The sequence below is a fragment of the Silurus meridionalis genome, chromosome 14, assembly GCF_014805685.1.
Source record: "Silurus meridionalis isolate SWU-2019-XX chromosome 14, ASM1480568v1, whole genome shotgun sequence".
Classification (NCBI taxonomy): Eukaryota; Metazoa; Chordata; class Actinopteri; order Siluriformes; family Siluridae; genus Silurus; species Silurus meridionalis.
The window spans coordinates 4376657-4403595 of record NC_060897.1 but is presented as its reverse complement, the minus strand read 5'-3'; the positions used below and the strand labels follow the sequence as shown (position 1 = coordinate 4403595).

The window sequence follows — 26939 nt, the reverse complement described above, 5'->3', positions numbered from 1 at the left end:
CCTTGGGGGTTATGCACACACACACACACACACACACACACACACACACACACACACACACACACACACACACGTATGCACTAGTGTCCCTTGGTTGATCCGTTTAACTTCCTGTGAACACCGTTCATAAAATTGAGTGCATTCAGTGCATGACCTTGAGTGTATTAACATGGCTGTATTATGCACTGCCTTTTAGAATCTGTATCTGACTTCACCAGCAAGCTGCACGCACAAATATTGCCGCATGATCGGAGGCATGACCTTAGCATGACCATGTCAGTCTCCATGGCAACCGTTCGACGTGGCCCGGCCCTGATTGTGTACCGTGTGCCGTGCTTTCTCCCACCTGCATTAGGCTGATGTTTGATTTGCTTCTCAGTGACTGTTGTCTGTGTGTGAGAGAGAGAGAGTTCTTTTGCTAGCATGCTGTCCTTCACAATTCACAAGTCAGGGGGGGCAAAATGGATTCAGGCTAACCTCATGTTACTCTCCTGAGGATCTCCAGTCAAGTTTTTTTCCCCTTCAGAAGAATATAGATGCCAGGCTCCGAGCTTACTTCAGCCGTGATTGATGTCGCCCTTTCTGCTAATCACAAACAATCAAAAGAAGCCGCCAGACATGCAATTTGTTCTTGTAATTATTATTCTTTTTTATTACACAACGCATTAGGAACGCAATTTGGTTGATTCTGCCTGAGGACTGGCTCTCAACGAGCATCATGACGCTCCTTCGTTCATTGTATCAGACCTAAAAGTGAAAATTGGCTGTTTTTTTTCTTTCTGCAACTTCACCGCAGCGCTTTGCAATTTGATGAAAAGCCTCAATAAACTTGAACATACAACTGAAGATGGTAGACATAACATGGCATGGTAGACATAACATGGATGATGAATGATAATGTATTGGATATAGAAGAAATTTTAACAGTTGCTATGTAGTTATTGGAAAATAAACACAAATTCAGCTATTTGATGATATCTGCAAAAGATTTTCCCAACCAGCATTTTTCTCATGCAATTACAATTGGTTTATAATGTCTTAAACGTTTACTTTTATCCATTTATAGTTACATTTAGTGTTGTGGAACGTCTGTGAAGGTAATTAGTTCCTGCTATCGCTTATATTATAGCAGCTGTGCCCGAGCAATACAGTAAATTCCTATTGAAGTTAATATAATAAAATAATTCAACAATGATCAAACTAGAATTAATAGAAACTCTGTACCTGTCAGGGATCCACCAGCCACACCTTCACTCAACCCACCTATCACTCCAAGCAGCTCTCCTATGTACTAATCATCTACACCTGGAGCTCATCAGCCTCCAGGCTATATAACCACCGTTCCTCACCAAGCACATTGTCCGTTCTACAGTTTAGGCTGACGAACATTACTGGACTACCCAAACTACCTTCACTACGTGTAGTGGTTTGGTTTGGTTTCGTTTGGTTTCGTTTCATAGCATCAGGACTCTGTTTAGCTCTTTGAGCTTCTGTCTACTCGTTGTGTCTACCAGGATTTGCTACATCAAGATCTTGTCTCTGGTTTGCCGTTTTCTGCTTTTGCCCTGTGATTATTCATCAAAACTTTGTTTACTGCACTTCGGTTTCTGGCACGTTCTTCCACCTGACAGTACCACCCGATGTAGTTTTTCATTTTGACTCTGGTTCCCCTTACGGTTTCTTCATCAGACCATCTCAGCGAGTCGCACTGGCTTGCTAAATAGGGATAAACTTATAAGCACAAAACTTGTAAATTTATATTTTATAGCCTCTGTAAAGCTGCTTTGGGACAGTGGCAATTGTTAAAAGCACTCTACAAATAAAACTCAATTAAATTGAAAAACCTCATGGGGACTCCTTCCCTACATGCTAATAAAAATCTCCTCTCACTAAATGTCACTATGTCAGCAATTGGTTTTGTCTATTTATGACACATGTCAGACTAATGAAAAAAGAACTCTAAAGGGGGTGTCGTAGCTTCGTTGTTAAGGCATTGCATCAGAAGGTCTTCTGTTCAAATCCCACCCCCACTAAGCTGCATTCCTGGGCCCTCGAGTAAGGCCCTTAACCTCTTTCTATCACTGTATAATTCCTCACTCTGAGTTGTAAACAGCTAGTAGACGATATAGACAATATACAATGTTGATACTGTAGTTTTAGGTATAGAGTTTCATGCCACACTTATATAATGTTCATATCTTGAGCAAATATGTTAGTTAATTTCAGTGCAATTATAATTGTTACATGTGCAATATTTTGCATAACTATCATTGTAGTCTGACTTTTTCTGTTTCTAATACTGTTTCACATTTTTAATCTTTACTTTAATTGTACTTTGAGCAACTGCAACACCTACTGGGATCAATAAAATACACTCATTCCTAAATGCTCAGTTGTATAAAGGAGACAAATGTTAGTTGATCTGGGGAGAAGCATCTGATATGCTTTAAATGTCAAATGAAAATCAAGCTGTGACATGATCGTTTGGGAAATAAAATAATGTGTTTAAAAAAGAAAAGGCATTTTGTGAGCTCCGAACATGCACGCACACACACACACACACACACACACACACACACACACACACACACACACACACACACACACACACACACACACACACACTTGCAATATGGTTTAAAAGGAGAGAATTCTGACAATTCCACATATCAAGGGAGTAAATGAATGAAGGATGGAAGGAATGAAGACATTTGTTAAAGTATGCTGAAAAAAGTAGAACAGTGAAGTAGATCATATCTTTAGAAAATTAAATATTAAATGTAAACACACACACACACACACACACACACACACACACACACACACACAAACACACACTTACATAAACATCTATATTACCCAAATGTGGTCTAACTAAGTTTAATTGATTACTCAATTTAATCAATAAAATAAAAAAGCGTATTGCATTATTTTTTATTTATTCCATTTTATTTTTAATAAAACATTCAAAAATATTATTTCATTAAACCAAACAGGCATTTGATTTAAAATAGTTTTTTTTTAACTGTTGATGTTCACAAAGTTAATAATAATTAATAATTAATAATAATAATAATAATAATAATAATAATAATAATAATAATAATAATAATAATAAAAGGCCAAAAAAGTTTATATTTAGCATTTCTTCCTCCTAACCATATTGAAATTGAACCGAACCTTGACTTAAAAACCGAGGTACGTACTGAAAATGTAATTTTGTGTACCCCTACTGAATACACAGCAAAATTATGTTGTGATCACGAGGTAACAATGTCGAGATCCGAGAAGTCGGAAAACAAGACAAAAAAAAATTAAAATTCAAAGGCCTTTAGGACCTCCGTTATTATCTGTTCTCTCTTCTCTCTATCTTTTCTCGTTAAAGAAAACGCATTCTGGAGCGATGCCGTATGGAAAAGTGTTCTCTCTTCAGTTACCCTGGTGGTCTATTTCTGGATGGATCCCTCATGACCTTTCCTCTTCCCCAGTCACACATCTCTGTATAGATGACATCCCAAGAGCTCCATGGAAGCTGCACATCCTTTACAATGGAACTGGAGAGAGTGTAGGTGTTGTAAGAGCGGGAGAAAGAGAGAAGGAGAAAAAGAGAAGGAGAAAGAGAGAAGGAGAGAGAGCAAAAGAGGGAATAGCCCAGGGTTTCTCCTGGTGCAGAGTCTGTAGCTTTAAGACAGAGAGAAAGAGAAAGAGAGTGAGAGAGAGAGAGAGATACAAAAGAGCTAATATATTTTACTCATTCCAAGCAGTGCATTGACCATCTGAACAAGCTCTCTCTCAAACCCACACACAGATGCAGGCATTCCCAGGATGCTGAGAAGCGTTTGCGCACAGGTTCTCTCTCCTTGACACGTACACACACACACACGCACACAAACACACGCACACACACACACGCACACGCACACGCACACGCACACACTCTACCTCACACTCTGGCGTGCAGGCAGTGCTGAGCAGAGCCGTGAAGAGCAACTGGAGAGAAGCCATCTCACAAGAGGAGAGAGAGAGAGAGAGAGAGAGAGAGAGAGAGAGAGAGAGAGAGAGAGAGAGAGAGAGAGAGAGAGAGAGGGGAGGACAGTACACTGAAGGGGAAAAAAGCATCCTAGCTATCAAGAGAGAGCGAGAGTGAGGGAGACAAAGGAAAGGCAGGAACGAGAGAAGATAAGGAGCAAACAGGAAGTGTGGACCACTCTCAGTGTGAAGACCAAAAGGAACAGGAGGGAGGAGGCTGGTGTCTTTCTCATCGGTGAAGGAGCACCAACTAGGCATCATGGGGAACGCACCATCCCAAGGCATGTGAAACCTTAGTTCTACTGATTTTTTGCATTTCTTCTTTAAGCTGGCTGTACATTATGGATTGGAAATGATTGCTATGTGTGTGGGTTTGTGCCATGTGTGTGTGTGTGTGTGTGTGTGTGTGTGTGCTTATCCATTGTTAGTGTATGCTTAGTGGTTATCTCAATGAGATCCAGAGTGTGTGAAGATGCAGTAAGGGAGGGGAGAGGTGTGGTTGGGAGGAGCGAGAAGACGGACAGGGTGGATTTGGAGCTGGAAAGATGGAACGCGATGAAGGGATGCATGTCTGGAAGCACAGGAGAAAAAGAAGATTTGCGAGAAAAGGACGCAGGAGGAGATAGGAGTAAAGAACGAGAGAACATCAACATCTCTGTATTGTATAGGGGGTGGTTGGGCTCGGAGAACCACATGCAGAAAGTCCAAAGTGTGTGTTTGTGTGTGTGTGTGTGTGAGAAAGAGAGTTGTCCTCGTGTCCTTTACTGCAAATTCTGAGCCCGAATTCTCTATTAGAATAAAAGGTTCAAACCGGAACCAGTATTTGTGTGTCTGGTGGAACATTTCTATAAGAACCTTACAAAAAAAAGTTTTAACTCCATTTAGGAAGGTAGGACTAATTAGTTATCTACAGAACCATCGAGGAACTATTTTCTCTAGGAGTATGTGAGTCTGTCAGAAGCTCTATCTATTTATTTATCTATTTATCTATTTATCTATCTATCTATCTATCTATCTATCTATCTATCTATCTATCTATCTATCTATCTATCTAGACTGAGACTATTCACGATCATTCCTACGTGTAATTATTGTGTAAAGGATGGAGATGATTAAACCTAAAATTTAAAGAAAATAGTTTAGAAAACATATTAATCAAGTAGGTAGATGTCAAGATAAACCACTAAATTATCCATGAACCTGCAAAAAAAATCTATATTCTTAAGAAATAAAATGATTATATTTTGTACATAACGATCTTATTAAAACAAGGTAAAGTAGATGACTAACTGACACTGGTGGAAAACATGCCATGCAGGGCAACGCTGTGAAAGTCAGACACACTGATAATATTTTTCGAATGCTATAATGATTTTTTACTGATTTGGCAACCCAAAACCCTGTCTGATACATGTTTACTGTTGCAGGCATTTAAAAATAATGAAAAACGAGGATTACCAGACAACAGAAAGTTGATTTTTAATATTACACCCGATGTAATCAGAGTTGCAATGCAGGTAACTTGCGATAATACGCAATATAAAGGCAATGAAGTTCAGTTTAAATCAGGATACAAGCCAGACACAGACACAGAGGCATGAATAAAAAGCCGGAGTAAACCGTTTAAACGTATCCGTACTTGCATGGTCGTGATCGGTTTCTATAGCAACAGGATGGATATTCGAGCCTAGGTAGTGCGGAACGATGTCGATCACAATGACGCATGCAGGTATGAGTCTGACTGTATACATAGAGTTTTGAAGTAGAAAAAATAGCAATGTCGCCGTTTCTGGAATGTTGTGATGGCGAGAAGAGCAACGGATATAAAATCTGTTTCCTCAGCACAAATCTCATGTATTTGAAATCTGATTTTGTCGAAAATTTAGATTTGAACTTCTTGCCTGAACCAATCCCATGAGTGATGGATGGAAATAATTGAGTGAAGAAACAGTCGATAGAGAGGATAGAAATAAACAGAGAGAAATCAGGTAAAATTAGAAGGGAGTTTGTTCTCCCATGGGACCAGGAGCTGCCTCAATAAATGGGAGATTGAGGGAATGATTCCATAGAGAAGGAAAAAAAAAAACAACAGATGGAGGGGGAGGGGGTGAAAGAAAAAAAAAATGGCTTGCTAATGATGACAAAAACAACACGAGAGTTGCCATGCAAAGCAGAAACGTAACAAAATCCGAAAGCAACTCGTCTCGTTTTTCTGTTTCTTCTTTTTTCCTGCTCATCCTGATTCGACCAGGTGCTGCAAAGAGGTCACAAATAATGATAATTAGAAAAGGCAGGAGTGAGAGACAGAACGCTTTGAGAGGCAGGAAAGGAGGAGTAGATAAATGAGACCGAGCTGTAATGGGTGAGGAGGGAAGACGAGGAAGCCGAATGTGTTGTCGAAAGGAAGAAAGAGAGCTGACAGATAAAAGAGGAGAGGTGCAATGGATAAAGAGGCATGGTGAAAGAAAGGGGGATAGGGGGAGTGGAAAAAAGAGATGGATAATTAAGAGGATTACCTTCGAGACACAAAGGCAATGAATCCGTTTTGTGTCTACAATCTATACACTATATACTGTAGATAAGGTTTGTAGACACCTTGTATGTGCATTTTGAAGATCCCATTCCACATTTAGTCACCATTTGCTTATATAATAACCTCCACTTTTCTGGGAAGATGTTCTACCAGATTTCAAAGTGTGCTTGTGAAGATATGTGCTCATACAACCACATAGACATTGGTGAAATCAGGTACTGGTGTAGGGTGAGGTGAGGAGGCCTGGGATTTAATGAGAATTCCAGTTCATCCCAAAGGTGTTTAATGGGGTTAAGGGTCAGAGCTCTAAAGCAGCAAGATCTTCCAATCCAAAACATGTATCACATATCATCATCGAGTGCCCTAATACTTTTATCTAAATGATTATACGTTTTTTCTTGCTCTAACGATAATAGAAATATAGCAACACAAACAAACATTTTTGCTAACAAAAGTCCACATAAGCTCAGAACATGCCCAAATAACGTCCTCATCGCTATGTCCCCATTTTAAAAATTCATTTGTTTCCCTAAAAGCCAATCAGATTCCATCATTGTGCATTCTGAAGGTTAGGGCCAGAAAAGTGTACAACAAGTGTGAGGGTTATGCTAAAATCAGCAATGGACTACGTTTCCCATCAGACACTGCACATCAGTGGCTTATGTCACATGACTCTTTTAGACATGTGACATTTTTTCAAAATTAATGAGCTCCAGAGTGAAAGTCATGCACCTCTTTTCCAACCGTTGTTGTATGATGCTGATCCTTAGCTTTGTCGTCTTCATGTTTGGTGTGTTTTCATATTTAATAAACAAAGGCTGCACTTTTATCTGTACTTTTTAATAAAAAACAAAAAAACAACAAATGCTAATTAAGGTACCTATTAAGATTAGTCATTAAGAGCTGGCAATCAGTGCTGTGTTTTAAAGCAGACTGATGAATAAATGAATTAAAATGTATTGCCAAAATAATAATAAACTGAATCAAGCACTGTGTGAACAATATATTCAGATTATAATTCATTTTCTATAAAACTTCTAAAAAAAAAAAAACAATCAAACATACATTTGTGGCATTGTTTCCCATGATGCTCTTAGTGTTGCTGCCTCTTACTTATGCACAAATTACAATATTCTGCCTCATGTTGCCTTTTTGCACCATTATGTTTACTTTTCAAATAATACCCTTCTGTGTTTATAATCAGAGTTGCACCCTATACATACAGTTTTTAATATATATTGCATTTTCTTACTCCTATAATACATTTATTAGACATGTACACTATTGCTAAAAATATTGGTACACCTGACCTTTCCTGCTATATGTGATTTTTTTCTAAACTGTTTCCACAAAGCTGGAGGCACTCAATTGTATTAGACATCTTTAGATGTGATATAATAAAATGTAGAATTCACTTGCAAACCTGTTCCAGCATGGCAATGCCACTGTGCGCAATGTGAGCTTCATGATGATATGATTTACATGGTTTAGAGACCTACTGAACAATGCTGACTGCACCCCAGGTCTCCTCACCTACATAACTTTCATAACACTAATGCGGCTGATGAACACAAATATCCACGAGCACGCTCCAAAATCTAGTGAAACATCTTCTTAGAAGAGTGGAGGGAATTATAAGAGCAAATTGGGACTAAATGTGAAATGCGATGCTCAAAAATCACATACGACACTTATAAACAGGTGTCCGCAAACTTTTGGCAATATAGTGTAGCCACGTTCACACTTTTGATGACTTGCAGCAACAAATAACTTGAAAATTCTGGCCACATGTGCAAGAGCAGCTGTGATGTGGGCATGTCCTGCAATCTGACAGTTGAGAAATGTTATGCTAATATGGAATGATTGAGAGTGAGTACAGGTGATCCATCTCCCAATATGAGAAATGCTAGTCACCCATTTAAAAAAGTACAAAAATGTTATCTGCTACAGTAAAATCCCTCTGTGTATAAACAAAGCTTTATTAACAACTAATGCTGTTTTTGAGAAATAGCATCCATGTACATCTCAGTCAGAAAACAGCCATTTTACTTCTGCTAGCCAGGATTCATATTCACGGATTATTAGCCTGTCATCTAAATGAAGCTATAATGAAAGCCATGAAACCTCATTCTCAAAAGAAATCACCCACACTGAGGCTTCAGGTAGCACAGCATGCATATGAGACAGGATAACAGCAAACCTGAAATGTTTTATCGTTTCAATGGATTTCATCAGATTGTACTGAGATCCAGCGCTAAGTTCTGATTTGTGGTTTTAACCTCACCTTCGAGGACTAGTGCTGTTTAAGCAAGGTGTCAGGTTTTGTGTACGTTTATCCCAGTGTGTGTGGGCTGAATGTTGTGTAGGAGGTCATTCTGATATCTTATCAGTGTCGACCGTGTCTCTGGCGTGCTGAGGACGATCCATCACCCTAATGTTAGCAACATTTACACATGACTGTGCTTTTCTGGTAAAGAGTTTTATTTTCCAGCTGGAACATGCAATAGTTTGTCTTTTAGCATACTGCTAAAGCATTACAGCAAGGTTACATCCAACAAATCTTTAAATGGGATTTAAACGTATAAGGAGATTATTCTGAAAGTATCCCTAGACCATGACATGGACAATCATTAGAATGGCGTGGAAAAGTTCATTTATTTCAGTTAGCTAACATTTAACAAAAACCCACCAATTTACTCTCTCAAAAAATGTAAATATGGTGACATGCCAATCAGCTAATCACCTCAAAACACCTGCAAAGGTTTCCTGAGCCATCAAAATGGTCTCTCAGTTTGGTTCACTGGGCTACACAATCCTGAGGTAGACTGCTGATCTGACAGTTGTCCAGAAGACAATCATTGACACCCTTCACAAGGAGAGAAGCCACAAACATTCATTGCTAAAGAAGCTGCTGTTTACAGAGTGCTGTATCCAAACATGTTAACAGAAAGTTGAGTGGAAGGAAAAAGTGTGGAAGAAAAAGATGCCCAACCAACCGAGAGAACCGCAGCCTTGAGAGGCTCGTCAAGCAAAATCGCTTTAAGAATTTGGGTGAACTTTACAAGGAATGGACTGAGGCTGGGGTCAAGACATTAAGAACCACCACACACACACATGTGAAGGAAGTTAGCTACAGTTGATTATTCCTCTTGTTAAGCCACTTTTGGAACACAGACAATGTCAGAGGTGTCTTACCTGGGCTAAAGAGAAGAAGAACTGGACTGCCCAGTAGTCCAAAGTCCTCTTTTCAGATGAGAGCAAGTTTTGTATTTCATTCGGAAACCAAGGTCCTAGAGTCTGGAGGAAGGGTGAAGAAGCTCATAGCACAAGTTGCTTGAAGTCCAGTCTTAAGTTTCCACAGTCTGTGATGATTTAGGGTGCAATGTGATCTTCTGGTGTTGGTCCACTGTGTTTTTTGAAAACTAAAGTCACTGCACCTGTTTACCAAGATATTTTAGATCACTTAATGCTTGCTTCTGCTGACCAGCTTTATGGAGATGCTGATTTCATGTTCCAGCAGGATTTGTCACCTGCCCACACTGCCAAAAGCACCAAAAGTTGGTTAAATGATCATGGTGTTGTTGTGCTTGACTGCCCAGCAAACTCACCAGACCTGAACCCCATAGAGAATCTATGGTGTATTGTAAAGAGGAAAATGAGAAACAAGAGACCAAAAAATGCAGATAAACTGAAGGCTACTGCCAAAGAAACCTGGGCTTCCATACCACCTTAGCAGTGCCACAGACTGGGCGCCTCCATGCCACGCAGAATTGAGGCAGCAAATAAAGCATTACCACCTCCTTGGGTCCTGGTGATATGAATTACCACACGCCACAATATTTCAAGCAATTTCATGTAAAAAAAAAAAAAAAGATTTGCATGCCACTTTGTGTGTCTTTGTACTGTGTGTTAATGCAGGGGTGTTTACAGTGAGGTGGATGTTCATCGTCTTTCCAGAATTATAACCTCAACTCAACTTAACACGTCTTCTGTCTTCTAATACACGTTTGTAAAGCTGGGTAATTTAAGGAAATCAAATAAGGAATCAGAGTAATTACTATACTGAGCAGTAAACAGTACAACAATACTAGCAATAACAATAAAATAATATGAGAAAGAAAATCAAATCATTTTATACACGAGTGATTTCACAACTGCGATGCTATTTAGCTCTTTGAAGACTTTCTTTTCATTGACTTTTTAACATCAACATAAAATAAATGACCCATAAATCTAAGATTTGTGTTTAATCACCTCAGGATTGTTTATTTATTTATTTTAAGCCTTCTTTGAGGACAAGATTACCAAGTACACAATGAAGATACCTACTGTAGCATCTGTGCTAATAGCACAATATTTTTCAGTATTGTTTGTGAAACAGATTGTGCTTTTATAAAGGACCTCATCAGCCTCATTAAAACCTCACATAAGCTTCTTTGTTGCAGGATGGTCAGGAAAAAATGTACAATGCAACCTATTTTATAGAACTAAATGTGTCTGAGGAACTGAATGTTAAGGGATTACAAAATACATTTTGTTTCTAACATATAAAAATTGATATGTGGAACAAGATGTGAGAGCGAGATGTAAAAAATGTCAGTGATGGGACAATAATGTAGGTAAAAATTACAATATTCATTATATCTTATATTTCTGGTGGACAGAGCCATGCAGTGGCAATATAAAAGTCTCCTTTATGTGAAGTCTGTGCATGGTTTGTTTACAAAGGAACCATTAAAATGTGTTTAAAATGTCTTATCTTTACATCCATGCTATAGACCCTTTTTTTTAGTTAGTAAACATTGTGACTTTTTTGTGGGTGGAGCTTAAGTAGAGGTTAAAAGATTTCTCTGACCACTGAGAACAGTTTGATTTAAAAAAAAAAAACAATTTTCAATAAAATGGCAGTTTGGTTTAAATATATATATATATATATATATATATATATATATATATATATATATATATATATATATATATATATATATATATATATATATATATATATATATATATATAAATTTGTATTGTATTTCGGTACAAAATCGTGCATTGTACCGAAATTCCTGTACCGAAACGGTTTGGTACTAATATTTGTACCTTTACACCACTACTTCTGACAGTTGCAAACATTAGCAAATGCAAATACTTGGACACACACCTGACACATAACACAGGGCTGTTCACTCTTAACTCTCCCTTTCCTCAATTGCACTTATGACAACTGTACAATATAACGGGAGACTTTAGCAGGTAACCAAACCATAAACAATATCAACATAAGACAGGCTTTTAAACTGTACCTGCAAACACTAGCATTTTTGATGATCATTTTTGTCTAGTCCAATCGTTTTATTGTCTAGCAGTGGCGATACAATTTCTAATCGGAACCTGTACTTTGCCAATTCAGGCAACAAGATGACATTTGTGCCCCATAGCCGAATCTATGCTAGTTTATATTAGCCGCCTTCAGTTTTTCTTTTGTTTTGCCTCCAGCTACTGCCGTAGCACAATCGTGATGTCGGAAACTAAAAAAAATCTATATTTGGTTTTTTTTGTGGATTATGAATAAAACTCACATGACACACACAGAACCCAGTTGTGGATTTGGCTCCCTGAAACATGTCCTAATGGTAGCTCAAGTAGGGTTGTGTGATTGTGTTGTGCAAATGTGTGTGCAGTATATGGTATATGTGTCAACACTGAGACCTGATCGCAGCAATACACAGCAATAAGTTTAACGAATCATGCTGCCTGTGACTTCTTTCTCTTCTTCCCACATCCCACTGTGACTCTCGTTCATTTCATTTCATTTCAGTTTAATCCTCGCTCCTTTGCACGAAAGCCTCCTGCTGGAGTGTGATCTACACTTGCTTTAATGCCTGTCATTTAACTATTGTGTGTGTGTGTGTGTGTGTGTGTGTGTGTGTGTGTGTGTGTGTGTGTGTGTGTGTGTGTGTGTAATTGTAAGTTGTATTACTCGTTCTTCTCCTGTGTGTGTGAGATTCATATATTGTTTGTGTTCTACTTTGTGTGTGTGACGGATTTGTGTGTGACACAATTCTCGTGTGTGTGTGTGTGTGTGTGTGTGTGTGTGTGTGTGTGTGTGCGATGGATCTGAACGTAGTGTTAAACATTGTTCTTCTGTTTGTATTCATATATGAGACCAATTACTATGTGGTTTCACATAGGAATTGAAACGGATTTGTATGTGGTTTGACATGTCATTCTAGTATGTGTTTGTGTGATGGGTTTGTCTGTAGTGTTATACGTTCTCCTGTGTGTTTGAGTGTGAGAGATTTGTATGTGGTTCGACATGTCTGTGTGTGTGTGTGTGTGTGTGTGTGTGTGTGTGTGTGATGGATTTGTACGTAGTGTTACAGGTTGTTCTCCTGTGTGTGTGTGTGTGTGTGTGTGTGTGTGCGTGTGCAGTTGAGTTATGTGAATATCCCTGTGTGTGTGTGTGTGTGTTGGATTTATATGTAGTGTTACAGGCTGTGTGTGTGTGTGTGTGTGTGTGTGTGTGTGTGTGTGTGTGTTTGTGTGTGTGTGTGTGTGTGTGTGTGTGTGCGTGTGTGTGTGTGCGTGTGTGTGTGAGCGAGCATGTCTAAGAGTCCCCACTAGCTTTCTGAAAGACACACAGGGATGTCCGTGTCTGTGTGGCTAAGTTATGTGAATATTCTTTGAGATCCGCTCAGTGTTTGGCTTACATCTCTCACACACACACACACACACACACACACACACACACACACACACACACACACTGTATGAATATGAGAACTTTAAGACATCATAATTGCAAAATGAACTCTGACCTCACTTGCAAAAATTCATATTATTCTTATTATTTTATTTTCAAATAGTTTTTTTTTTATTTATCCAAACATCTCCACAAGGTCAGGGGGAATGTGAATCAAACTCAAACCTTCTAAATCCAGTGGACTAATTACTTTGGTCCTAAGTGACATATAAAAACAAACATATGCACACAAGAAGTTGGTTATATCAGAAAATGTAGAATCTATCAAAAAGGTGTGTAAGAATTAGAAATTAAATGTGCTACATCGAGCACATGACATCAGCTAGCATGAACTCATACTGTAATCCTTTAAATGAGCCCATATTTCATAACAAATCATGAAATGTCGTTTTCAACCTCAGGAAAGTGTGAAAAAAGACATTTAGCAGGAAGCAATGAATATTTATAATATGCAAATCTGAAACACGTTCGTGTCATTGTGTGCTAATCTTACCTCCCCGTTTTTTTCTCACGATTTTGGTTATGCTAAACTATTACCTAATGTATTATTGTGCTGTTATAAAAGCTGAGATGTTGAGATGTTTGCTCACTTCCATCAGGGAATTATTGATTTCTCAGGAACCATGAATCGTTCCTTGATGCACGTGTTCCTTTGAGGTAATGTCAGCCATGACTAGCGATCACTACAGTCATGTGGCTCGATCAAGCCAAGTCAATTCATGTGGCTTTAATGTCCATGTGCAGCTTGGCAACATTTATTCAGTTTAAAACAAAACAAGATGGTGGATGGTGTCATCCTACAGCTGTTTCATTCAATTTAATAGCTTAGGGATAAATGCCACTTTGTGCAGCCTTCATATTGGGGTGGGCTTGTTCATTTGACATTGCTTTGGTTTAAAGAGCCAGAAAACAAATAAATCCTGACTGAAATGATGCAGGCTGAAGCTTCTAACCTTTTCAAGCATATGTTTTATGGTTAAAAACCTTTTCTGGTGTTACTGTATGGATGAGCAATTTTTGGAAAATGCCGGTGTGGACAGAAGAGAGATTATAAAACAAAAATGCAGCTCTCAGATGCGTCCAGGTTAAAGTGGACGTAGCCTTGTTTTGTTTTTTTTAATGGCCCAAAACAAGATGACAAAAAATGTGGTCTGTTCTCATGATCTTGTTTATGCTATGCTACTACTAACAGTGTTTTCGAAACGCCTCAAAAAATGTTGATATGTTATGTTGGATCTCATCAATGAGGAAACTGCTGATGCTTTAGAACTGCAGGATTCATTCCTCTATACCGCTGTACTGTGTGTTACTATGGTAATGTTAGCAATCATTAGCTGGCTACACAAACTGTAGTGGTATATACAAGGACCAAAACACTATTTTGTGATTGGAAAAGTATTAAATTTTGATTGTGGTGGAAACGCAAACTCTTCTTCACTTTACATATACTATATGGACAAAAGGATTGGGACACCTAACTTTTGGAGGCATATGTGATTCTTCCCCAAACCACAAACTGAGACCCACAATTGTATAGGATGTCTTTGGATGTGGTAGTATGAAATTTTCCCTTCACTTAAACTATGAGACCCAAACCTGTTCCAGCCTGTACACAATGGCAGCTCCATGAACATGCTTTACATGGGTTGGAGTGGAAGATCTTGAGTGGGCCGTTATAGAGCTCTGATCCTAACACTATTAAAAACATTTGGGATGAATGTGATCGCTGACTGCACCTCAAGCCTCCTCACCTTACTGTACATCAGTACCTGCTTATTCAGTGGCAGAATGAGCACAAATCTCCACAAGCACACTCCAAAATCTAGTGGAACATCTTTCCAAAATGGTGGGAGAAAAAAAGTGCATACCAATCTTATAAAAAGTTTCCACAAGCTTTTATCTATATAGTGTATTTCCATGAAGTAATGTGAGCACATAACTAGCTAGTTTACTAACTTATTTACATTATATTTAACTACGTTTAACACACAGCTACAGTAGTAGAGTAGTTTGTTAGTGTATGATTTTTACCTCAACATACATTTCGATCGCTTCAAATTTCTAATATAATTTATCTCAGAATGTAGCACAACAATCACAGTTTAGTTTGCTAGCTAGTTTACTCTACCAATTCAGAAGCTAAAAATCTGCAAGACATATATTTTAATTTGAAAAACAAACAAACAAACAATCAAACAAAAAACGTGAAAATCTGAGCTCTAACACATTTAACAAATGAAGCTAATTTTATTATTTTTGAATGTATGTGAACATAAATAGGAATGTAGCACTTAATAACTACTTTGTGCTCTGCTAACACATTTGATTCAGAGACCAAACAGGATGTTTATATAAAATGACAGCATGGACACAGGACATGTACCACAGTGCTGAGTAAGAGCCCTAATGCTAAACTCAAAACACTAAATAATTGTGTGTAATATGTGTCTTAGCAGTGGACCTCAAGAGCACTTCCGACCAGCATACACATGAGTGTGTTTGGAGCCCACAGAGATCCTAGCTGTAACAGGCATGTGTGTCTTTTGTGCCAATTTCCTAATCCATGTTGTGTGAAGCAAAAATGTCTCCTGATTGGCTGCCGGTGACATAATGCTTCCGGATAGTGTGCTTTCCATTGGACGGGAGGCTCCTCTAAAGAACCTGCCATAGAGAGCTTGGCATGACGGAGTGTAGCTCCATCACGCCATCCTTCAGTGCTTCTTCACTTTCTGCCCCAGTGCATTCTGGGATGTGCCTGTGCTCTGAACATTGCTTTGACAGGTAACCTTGAAAAAAAAAAAAGCCTCACATTCCCTCTTTTGTTCATCTTGCGTTTTCATCCAAATCTCACTCACTTTTTTCATTATGCACTTGTATACACACACACACACACACACACACACACACACACACACACGTGCAACCAGGAACTGCTGACATTTACAGTGGTTTTATAACAATTGCTGTTTTATAATCACATTGCTCTGTTGTGGGTGGAGTTCGGGCTATATTTATACACAATGCAACATTTCTGTCCTTACACAACCATCTCCTGTGGCACTGTATGAGACACTAAAGGGAAATCTTTCTCCGTTGGTCTCCAACTGTAATGGAGATTATGACCAAATTAGGCCAAGCAAACTTATTACAATTTCACTTTTTTTTTCCTTTCTGTTTTTTTCTTTAAAAAACTGACTTCTGGTGGTAGCTTAGTGGATAAGGCTGTGGGTTGCTGATCAGAAAGGTTGGGGTTCTTGCCCTGGTATTGCCATGCTGCACTCTTGTGGCCCTTAAGCAAGGCCCTTATGCCTCTGTGCTTCAGGGGCGCTGTAACATGGCTGACCTGGCGCTCTGGCCCCAGCCTCCTAACATTACTGGGATATGCAATAAAAAAGGTTTCACTGTGCTGTAAAGTACATGTGACAAGTATAAAGCATCTTTCTTTCTTTCTTTTTTTTTTTAAATTGTCTAATTGGACATCACAACCCTGGAGGAGTCTAAACTCATTAAAGTTCAGGAGGATTCACTCATTTCAATATCTTTATAACACAAAAATTTGAAACACAGACAGTTACAGAAATCACAGTCCAGAACAGAATAAATGATGGAAGAAACTCCTGACTCCAGTGGCCTTGTTCATGTGTTTTGTTTTGTTTTTTTAAGTCGTTGAAAAAAAGGTTTTGGGTTCATGGTAATTTTAATAGATATCAATCAGTGTTTGACTCATTAATATTGTTTTATTAATAGATCAGTTTACTAAGAGTAACATTAGAGTCTTCACATAAAGTCTTGTGACATTTTTATAATAAACTATAGTACTTCAGATACTTAAGTACATTTGAAGGCAAATACTATAAGTTTAAAGGGACACTTCTACTGGAATCCTATTTTACTGAGTGCTTTAACCCAAGTACATAGTGTGTGGACATTTATTCTCAGGAACATTCTATCATTTCTGTCTTTTGTTTTGTTAATTCTTGTGGAAATTTCACGAATTGAAGCATGTAACTTGTGCCTTATTTATATTAATACTGTAATTAATGTGAAAAAATGGAGCAAGTGTTACTAATGTACACTGAATGAGAACTAAGAAAAATCCCAGGAATAATGTAATAATGTGCAAATTAGTCATGTGACCAAATAAATGATTAGAAATCACATTCCTATCTATAACATAACCTTGGTGTAAATAGTAAGATAAATCTGATTGGTCTAAAAGATGCCAAATCTTTTTTCAATTTATTCAAAGGAGGAACTGGCAACCAGGACTGAAATTTCCAATCCCTCAATAGTGCCTTTGGATTTATTTTGCACTCCCCCAGGGTTCATTTGTAATTTTTTTTTATCCATTGTTCTCTCACAATCCATAAACTCTCAATCATGACCCATGTGAAATATTTGATGTCGTTTTTTGTCTGCGTTGGTGTGTGTGTACAACCTGCGCACACGTTTGATAAATCGTACATGCCGGCTGCCTGACGCGTCCTACACGAGTGAGCTGTATATCATTTATCGTGTGATTGTGCTGAGCTGAGCAGAAATGCGTACAGAGGCTTCTCGAGCGATTTCTTCCAGTGGATCAATAGAGCTTTATGGAGAAGAGAGAGAAAAAGAGAGAGAGAGTGAGAGAGGGAGAAAGACACTGATCCTGGTTGTCATCTGTCTTTCCGTCTTCCACTTCCTCTACTGTCTCGATCTCCATAAGAGGCTGCGATTAAAAAAAAAGGTCGAGCCAGCGATGTGAGTGAAATGGAGGGAAATTAAAGTCAGTGTCGTGGAGACTTTTTTCCCCAGTGTTTCATTGGAGCTGTGCGAAGCAAAGTGAGAAGACGTTCTGAAGAAAATTCAATCTCCTTGCTCGGGTCTTTCATCATCTCTCACGCCATCGTTAGCCGATCTAAGTCTCTCTATAAAGCAATCAGGCGAGTACATCAGCGCTGCATGGCTCTAGTAATGCCTCATCTCTCCTGCAGTCAAAAGCAATTGGCCTTTCTGCTGTCACCGTGGAGACGAGAGGCTGGGCGCCCCGGCAACCGCAACCTCTTAGTCCCCTTCAAGCGTTATGCTTTTTCTTTGTGTATATACAGTATTTCTATAAGCACATCATGTCGTTCACATTAACATAACTTGTGCACATGTAGGAACATCTCGGCCATCATTCTGATTCTGCACAGTTTTCCCCAAAGGTTGTCTTTTTCTGAAAATGATGGAAAACATTCAGGTTTTGTAAACCTTCATGCATATGTAAGCAGTGCTTTCACAGTCCCCTGGTAGCTGACACACACTTCCTGTATAGCATCACTTCCTCATAGCCTGGTTTCGCCTGTACGACTGCTATAGTAACAGGCTGTGCTCGAGCTAATTCTTAAAATTCAGCATCGCAACTGGGTCAGTCTGGTCCTGCTGGAGCCTCTGTCTGAGAAACAAGACACTCTCTTTAAAACACAGGACACTCTCTCGGCACTCAGACGCCCATTAACCATCCGATAAGCATGAGAGGGACAACAGCAATTAGCTATTAGCCAAGCAGACACCTAAATTACTCGCTAACTAATGGAAGGCATTAATTGAACTTTCCACTGTGCCTCATCCGTCATGAGAAAAATCTACTCCCTGCTCTACGAAACAGCCCAGTTTCCAATGTATTCAGCAGCAAACACGAGAGTGATCAAAAGTTTCTGGACACTGGAGGATATAAGCATTGCAGAGTAATATTTGTGACAATAAAATGTGAAATTTGTAATAAATGTAACGAAATAGGATTCAAACCCATCATATATAACAGGAAAATATATATGACTTCAGAGTAGAAGGTCACAGGGTGGATTTGGGATCTCGTTCAAACGCATATACTGTATGTAATGCAGGACTACAAACTGCACTACTGTATAGTTCGTCTGCAGTGTCTCCAGTTTTGGTTTTATTATTCTCATACTTCATTCCATTCCATACAATTTGTACTTTCCTTTTGCACATTTAAATATATTTGTGCATTTAACAACCATCTATCTTCATTTTTTTAGTTCCTTTTATTTAATGCACAATTTTCCGAGCAGGTTGTATTCCGTATATAACTATGTTTGTGACAAACAAAAATCTTGAGTCTTGAGTCCTCTTTCCACAAATTACTTAACACCAGGTCCGTAAATCCATATGTGTCCATTTTCTTGACTCTCTGCTGTTCCACTGAGTCACTCGATGTTGTTGAAGCACTAGCAGAGGTAGATGGATGGTGAAATTTCTCCAATTTTTATTGCCGAACTCCTACGCTAGTGCAATGTGTCATTATGGTGAGAAGGACTAAAATATCATGCACAGTCATCTTAAAAGCATTTTTGACCATATAATATTTCAGCATAGTAGCTTACTCACATATCAGCCATATTCTTGTTTAAAACAATATTTTGATTTCAGGAAAAAAAATTTACATTTAATTTTTAGGTATAAATTTCCTTTTATAAACCTATTTGTAAAATTGCTAGTGAAAACATGCAAGGTTTGGAATTTTTGCAATAGCATTTTCATTTTTTATTGCCTTGGAATAAATAAGGTCCCCTGGTGGTCTAGTGGTTAAGATGCAGCGCTCCACCGCTGCGACCGGGTTCGATTCGGTCAGGAACCAACCCCAGCCACTCTCAGTGCGGTCCCAAGCCGGATAAATTGGGGAGGTTGCGTTAGGAAGGGCATCCAGCGTAAAACATGTGCCAAATCAAACGTGCGGAGGATCCGCTGTGGCGCCCCCTAACGGGAGAAGCCGAAAGAAAGTTTAAGGTCCCCTGGTGGTCTAGTGGTTAAGATGCAGCGCTCCACCGCTGCGACCGGGTTCGATTCGGTCAGGAACCAACCCCAGCCACTCTCAGTGCGGTCCCAAGCCGGATAAATTGGGGAGGGTTGCGTTAGGAAGGGCATCCAGCGTAAAACATGTGCCAAATCAAACGTGTGGAGGATCCGCTGTGGCGACCCCTAACGGGAGAAGCCGAAAGAAAGTATTGCCTTGGAATAAATATATTTCCAGTCCAGACAGGGACAAACAGCAGAGATTGTGAATTTAATTATGGAAACCTGCAGCTGTTATTAGCCATTTGCTTTCATTTAGCAAGTTTATATGCCATGAACGCTAGCTAATTTAATCAGCCGTGCTGTATCGTGCTGATTCAATTGATCTTCTTCAAATAGCAAAGTCAAAGGTACACAATATTTGTGATCGTGCAACCACAAAGGTGTTAGTAAAGTCCTAGTAGAGGCCTGGGGTGCAGCCAGGGTTCCAATAGATGAGATCACTAGCATCATCTATTACTCCGGTGCGTGTAAAGCAAATCTTCATAGAGCTGGCTTTGTGCATCAGTCATATGGTTTATTTGGAAGCCAGGAGAAAGCCTCTCCTCTCTAAAAAAGAACATGGCAGCAAGGCTTACGTTTGCAAGGTCTAAATCTAAACAAACCACAGGACTTCCTTGGGACAGAAAAGACCAAATGTTTAGCCATAATGCGCAGTGGCACGTTTGGTGAAACCTCATACTAAGTCAGTTACTGTGGTAGAGGAACAATGGTTTGGGCTTGTTTTAGAGCCACAGGACCTGGGCACATTGCAGTCAGTTGAGTTAAGTTCGCCATGAACTCCCTCTTTGTACCAACGTTGAGTCAAACGTGAGGCCATCTGTCCAACAGCTAATGCTTGGCTGAAACTGGGTCATGCAACAAGACAATGATCCCAAGCACACCAGCAAACTACAACAAAACGGCTAAAAATGAACAAAATCTAGGTGTTACAATGGTCCTGTCAAAGTCTAGACTTTAAACTGATTAAAATGCTGTGGCAGGACCTTAAGAGAGCTGTGCATGGGAGCAGCTGAAAGAAGAAGAAGGTTTCTCCATTTTGGCTTGTAAAAATAAATACTTACTTTTTATTTACAGGTATTTCCCGACTCACGATAGAGATTCGTTCTGATGACGTAACTTGAAAATATTGTAAGTCGAGACATGATCTAGCCTACCCAGGAGTCTTGAATGGTGATGAGTATAAGGCAGTATAAGGATAAAAACAATACACACTCCAACATGAAGACAACTGAACTCTGTTGACCAGTGGCGAGAGGGAAGAATCTCACAAGGTGGTTGATTTGTACATCCTGGCAGCGTCCCAAAGTATCTTGTGAAATAAAAAAAAATAAAACATTTTATAATATAAGATTTGAAGATTCGAAGTTAGGAAGGAACACAGAAGGATCATTTATTATTATTATTTCATCGTCTCCTATTGATGAATTTAAGAATTTATTTACTAGTTTATTGTAGTCCTAAAATACATGTACCAGGCAGTGTATATAGTACAATAACATGGATTCTTAAATAATAATAAATGTGAATGTTGTCATGCAAATGGAGAAAACTAAAATTTCCCCATGTTTGCTTTATTCTTAGAAGACAAATGCTGATTAAAGCCACTATGGGAAAAAACATTTTGAATGCTCCATAGCGTGTTGACATGAGTGACAATGAGCTCATACAGTACGTGAACCAAATCTTTTTTTTTTTAAGCCTCTGTTGAAATGCTGTTGACACTGGAGGTGTAACCGTATGTCACTACTTCAACACTTTCTTCTGTGAAACACTGAGATTATTTCCCTCAGGCATGATTTTGACAGACCTTCCAATTATTAAGTCATAAACAGGTGAAAACATATTTCTGCAATTTTAATACCTGCCCTTTAGCTCTATTGAAAAAAAAAAAAAAAAAAAAAAAAAAAAATTTTTTATATATATAGGATTTGACTGAATTTCTTCACTTCTTATCTCCATAATCAACTGTTACCACAAATTAATTTTATCATATCATCTCAACTACATAATTACAATCCAAAGTTTTATTAAGCCGCATATCTCAGACATCACGCCTCCAACAAATTCGCTCAAAAATTTTGCATTTTGGCAGAACTTTAAAGCCCAGAGAATGCAAACTGACCAGAACGCAGTCAGGATTCGATTATTGAGTTGCTAGCTGGGTCACGAAGAGGATTTGGAGAGAAAAAGAGAGAGAGGAGGAGGGAAAGAATAACGGAGACAAGTCATCATCTTTCTGCCAGTCTGACTGTTTGTGTCCTGAAGCGATGGTTGAGGTTTAATAATGAGTGAGGGAGGAAGTGAAACATTTAACATTAGCTGCATTTTTAAAGCTGTCTCACGAATCAAACGACCCCCGAGGTCACATCTGTAGTGCAGACAGAGTGCGGGTCTGTCCTCTCGCCTGTGTAACATCACTTTCAGGGTTGCCTAATCCTCAAAAGTAAGGACGTTTGTAGAGATAGATTTTAGTCTGAGAGAAACGTGTGTGTTCTGACACTGCGACCAATGTTGTGAATTTAGGATCTTTTTCAACACAAAATATTCCTTTGTCTGGAAGAAAACACACAACTTCTTAACCACTGAGTTACCAACTCCCTACGAGCCAAAGCCGGGGAAACACCAAGCCAACGGTCGGACAATGTGGTTTTTGGATGTTGGTCGACTTTAGTTTTTTCTGCATGTTCCGCACCGCTAGCTCTAGCTGGATGGCGTCGGCTGTTTTTCAGCCCATTCTGCACGTCAAATCAGAGGCGGAGCTCGTCAACGAGAAAGTGATCTCCGATTGCCTATTCAGCTTAGCAAATGAGTGCACGAGAAAACAAAAAACGGAACTGACGAAAGCAAACAGCGGCAGGGTAAAGACTAAAAAAAACCAGACACTTGTCTTTTTTTACAAAGTTTGGGGGAAGTGGTAGCTCAGTGCTGCCCCTCCTGGGCCCCTGAGCAAGGCCCTTTACCCTCAGTGCTCCAGGGGTGCTGTATCCTGTATGACCCTGAGCTCAGACCCCAGATTCCTAACATCGCTTCAAGTACTAGCTAGTAAATGATCACTTTTCAGAGTAAATTATATCCAACACTGGTTGGCCCTGCATTTATCGATTCATTAGCAACTTAGCAGACATGACTGAGAAAAGCTATAAAAATCCGTTAGTAGTGATCACAGCAGGTGTAAATGCTGCCTGCCTTGATAATTCACAGTTCCAGCTCTTCCAGGATTTTTGGATGACAAATACAGACTACTGCCATTTCTTGGTTGGGTTCTCTCAAACAAAAGCAGACTGTAAACGCTAGTTGGGCGTCTGTCTGATGTGTTCTGGTGCAGCTTTTTTTGCCCCGACTCAAGTGATGCGAGGTGACACCACAGTCGGCTCTCCTCAAAGCTAGTTCTTTGGCGTTGGTTTGGTGTGTCCCTACCTTCAGCGTCTGGTTTGGTTGGGTAGTGTGTTAAATCTGTTGTTGAGCTGCTGGCTCATTATTGTGGCCTAACTGTTTCCATTGAGAGCTTAGCAAAAAATTAATATGCATCTCTTTTTATTCCTGCGTGATGTTATGCCATGCATTCAAAAGGTGCTGTTCTTTGCTGCCTGAGTCATGGGCCTGTACCACAGACAAATAATCCAGGCGGATAAACCTAGTGTCTTATATTTTATTTGGAAAGAGTTCTAATATGAAAAAAGCAAACCTGCAGTTATAAAGCCATCCCCTAACAGGACCCGCAATCGGCCCTGCATGTTTACTTGTGTATGTAAGGAAGGTGTGAAAAAAATAAAAAAAAACAACACAGCCCGAAGCAAAAAAATAAACAATTCCAATTCAGTGGGAAAGCAGGACCTGGCAACTGAGCCACTTTCAAATTAAATTCTACTGAACCCAAACTTTTTGTGTTGACATTTCGGAAAGTGTGTGTGCTGAAATGGTAATCAGCCTCATTTTCGTTGTTGGCCTGACACCCGCGCTCCCTCTTTTTTTGTTCCTCGCCATCAGTCCTGCTGTTTTTGCCAGGCTGAAAGGCAGGAAGAGCTTCCCAGAATACAAAATCAAGCAGAAATCCATCGGGAGGTGCAGCATGCTGCATCCCAAAGTCCGTCCTTACACACAAACCCCATGTTCTTTTACCACTGTATCTATTTTTCCCCTTCTCTCATATCTTCAGGATTAAATTGCATATACTGCTTTCTGCCGAGCCACGGTGTATCAGTTTTCTTCTATTCTGCCACTGCTCAAAGCCAATTCGATCCCATATCACTTTCTTTCCTGATGTGTGTTTATTACAGTTTTTTTACATTACTAACCTAAGCTCGCCCAAACCAAAATGCAGACATTTTCAACAATGATTTACAGATAAAGCATGATGGTGTGGTGCAATGCAACACAAGTTCCTGTTTCCTGTCCAAAGTTTATTATTTCTCAATAACAGTGAGTAATTGTTTATTCCTCTTCCACCACATCAATTTGCCAGTGCTAGTGGTGTTTTATTAATTACAGTGTGATACCATTCGTTTTATTCATTTATAACAAAATCTATTGTGGTGAAGTTTTTAGATGGAAGTAAAGTCTGAGGGTTTATAGGAGGTTCTAGTATAGTATAATTATTATAGAATAATTAGTGATAGGTCATGAATGAATGAATGCTTCTGACTGTATGTGGGGTGTGAAGGGCCCATTACAAATCCCCCAGCCATTTTACAGACAAAGGATTTGTACAGGTCCTGGATGGAGGGCAGGTCCTGATGATGCTTCTGCCACCAGATTAGTCAAGTGGTAAAATTAAGAGTTTTTTTAGGTTGGAGAAGTGCATCATCAGGACCAACCTTTCCTCTGTTCAGGACCTGTACACTTTATGACTCTGAAAATTGGCTGCAGGATTTATAAAGGACCCCTCATACAATCTGTATAACTTGCCAAAAATAAAGGAGTCTGAACAGATTGTATGCAGGGTGTGAGGTGTCCTTTATAAATACCCCAACCCATTTCATGACTCAGGATGTGTACAGGTCCTGGAAGAAGGACAGGGTGGTGACAATGATGCACTCTGGCAACCTAAATCTGTCTCTGAAATCTGCACTTGTCTGATTTGGTTGCAGAGCCGAACCAGACAGTGACTGATCCCCACAGAATGGATTTGGTGGTGGTCCTGTACAGTTGGCACAGCAGATCCTTGGGCATCGTTAGTTGGTGGAGAAAGTACATCCTCTGCTGGGCTTGCTTAGTTATGTCAGTGGTGGTGTTCTCCTTCTTTAAATATTTGCAGATAGTCATGCCAAGAGACTTGAAGGAATCACTGCTGGACACAGTGGACATAGACATTTTATGACACATGTCAGCCTGAGAAACATACCAGAAAGAACCCTTAGAAAATATTTACCTTTGGCTTAACAGATATTTTTTCCTAAAATAGACACAGTATTTTAAACTCCAGTTTCGAAACGTGATTGAGACAAAACATCAAATGTCCTGTGGCTATTAGTCATTGCAGTTTCTCTTAATTCCCAGTAATCCTTCCTGCTCAAAGAATCTGAAATGAATATTGTTCAACAAGCCCTGGGAGAACAAACAGAGAGGTACTGTAATGAAATTACCTATAATGCGGAGCAGATTTTTAAAATGGCCAGAGGAGTGAAATGGCAATTACAATCAGCCCTGAAGGACACTGAAGCAGCTGCCTGGCTTTTAAAAAAAATACACAGACTGAAACACAAAATCATAGCCACGGGGTCTTGAAAGCCAGTGGAATCAAGGTATTTGACATGGGTAGTACAGAACAGAGGAATCTACCACTGCATTACAATGACTATATAAAACATATTTGAAGCAACAGATTAAAGCATCTTGAAATGGAGGGAATAAATTGGACTCCATAGCTCTTTTAACTAAACGTTTACAAGGCAGTTGAACAAAATTTTGAATTTCAACTTCTAACAAACAACTAAAGATGAAAGGAAGAATATTTAATTTAAGGAGAAACCTTTAAGGGGAACCAGAACCTGGATGACATCAAAGTTGGATTTTGATAATAAATGGCAGCACTAAGTTAATACAGTGAGGAAGTTCATAACAAATTAAACTAATTACTGATGCAGGAAACACAAAAGTTGTACAATTTCAAAATGAAAGTGCATCCTAGAAGCAAAGAGATCAATTCGAAAAAAGGTATCGTGTTATTTTACCAATCAATTTGAAAAGCCACAAACCCCTCTGTTTCAAAGACGTGAGAAAATGTAAAGTTCAAACTTTCAAACTCAAGTTTCCAACTTACTGTACCTATGAATGAGGCATGACGGCATATGGGTTAAACTAATTGCCTCAAACCTCCAAATTGGGGGTTGCAAGTGCAACCTCTGCCTTTGGTCCAAGGAGCTTGCAACTTCTAGGGTCCTCGGTTTTAGGGTTTCCTCCTGGTACTCTTATTTCCTTTTCCAGTTGAAAGACTTCCAGCAAAACTGTATAGGGTTGCTATTAGGGTTGTTGAAATGAATCGCTTTAATGATGCATTGCGATGCGGATGATTCTGCATCGATGCAGTAATAGACAATAATTAAATATAGCTTACTGACATCATTCATCATTTACGTGCTTGTTGCGCAAACTTAAAATGGCAGACGGAGGCTAAACACCAAAGCGAGTGATAAACAATGCACCCTGTATGTTAAAATCCACAATCCGGGCATATTTTGGGTTTAATGAACAAACTGGTAAGCGTGAACTGGAAAAGATACACAAAGTCAGTCACACAAAACTAAAATATGTAGGAATACCAATAATTTAAGAAAC

General features: G+C 39.1%; 1 protein-coding gene across 2 annotated transcripts in view; it reads left to right on the top strand.

Moving 5' to 3' along the window:
* The first annotated feature begins 3777 nt into the window (after positions 1-3777).
* The window catches only part of si:ch211-278a6.1 (SRC kinase signaling inhibitor 1), a 159187-nt gene continuing 136025 nt past the window's right edge, over positions 3778-26939 (top strand). For both annotated transcript variants that reach the window (XM_046865934.1, XM_046865930.1), the window contains exon 1: positions 3778-4310. In XM_046865934.1, coding sequence (XP_046721890.1) covers positions 4289-4310 — 22 coding nt within the window. In that variant the 5' untranslated portion in view covers positions 3778-4288. The remainder of the gene's footprint in view (positions 4311-26939) is intronic.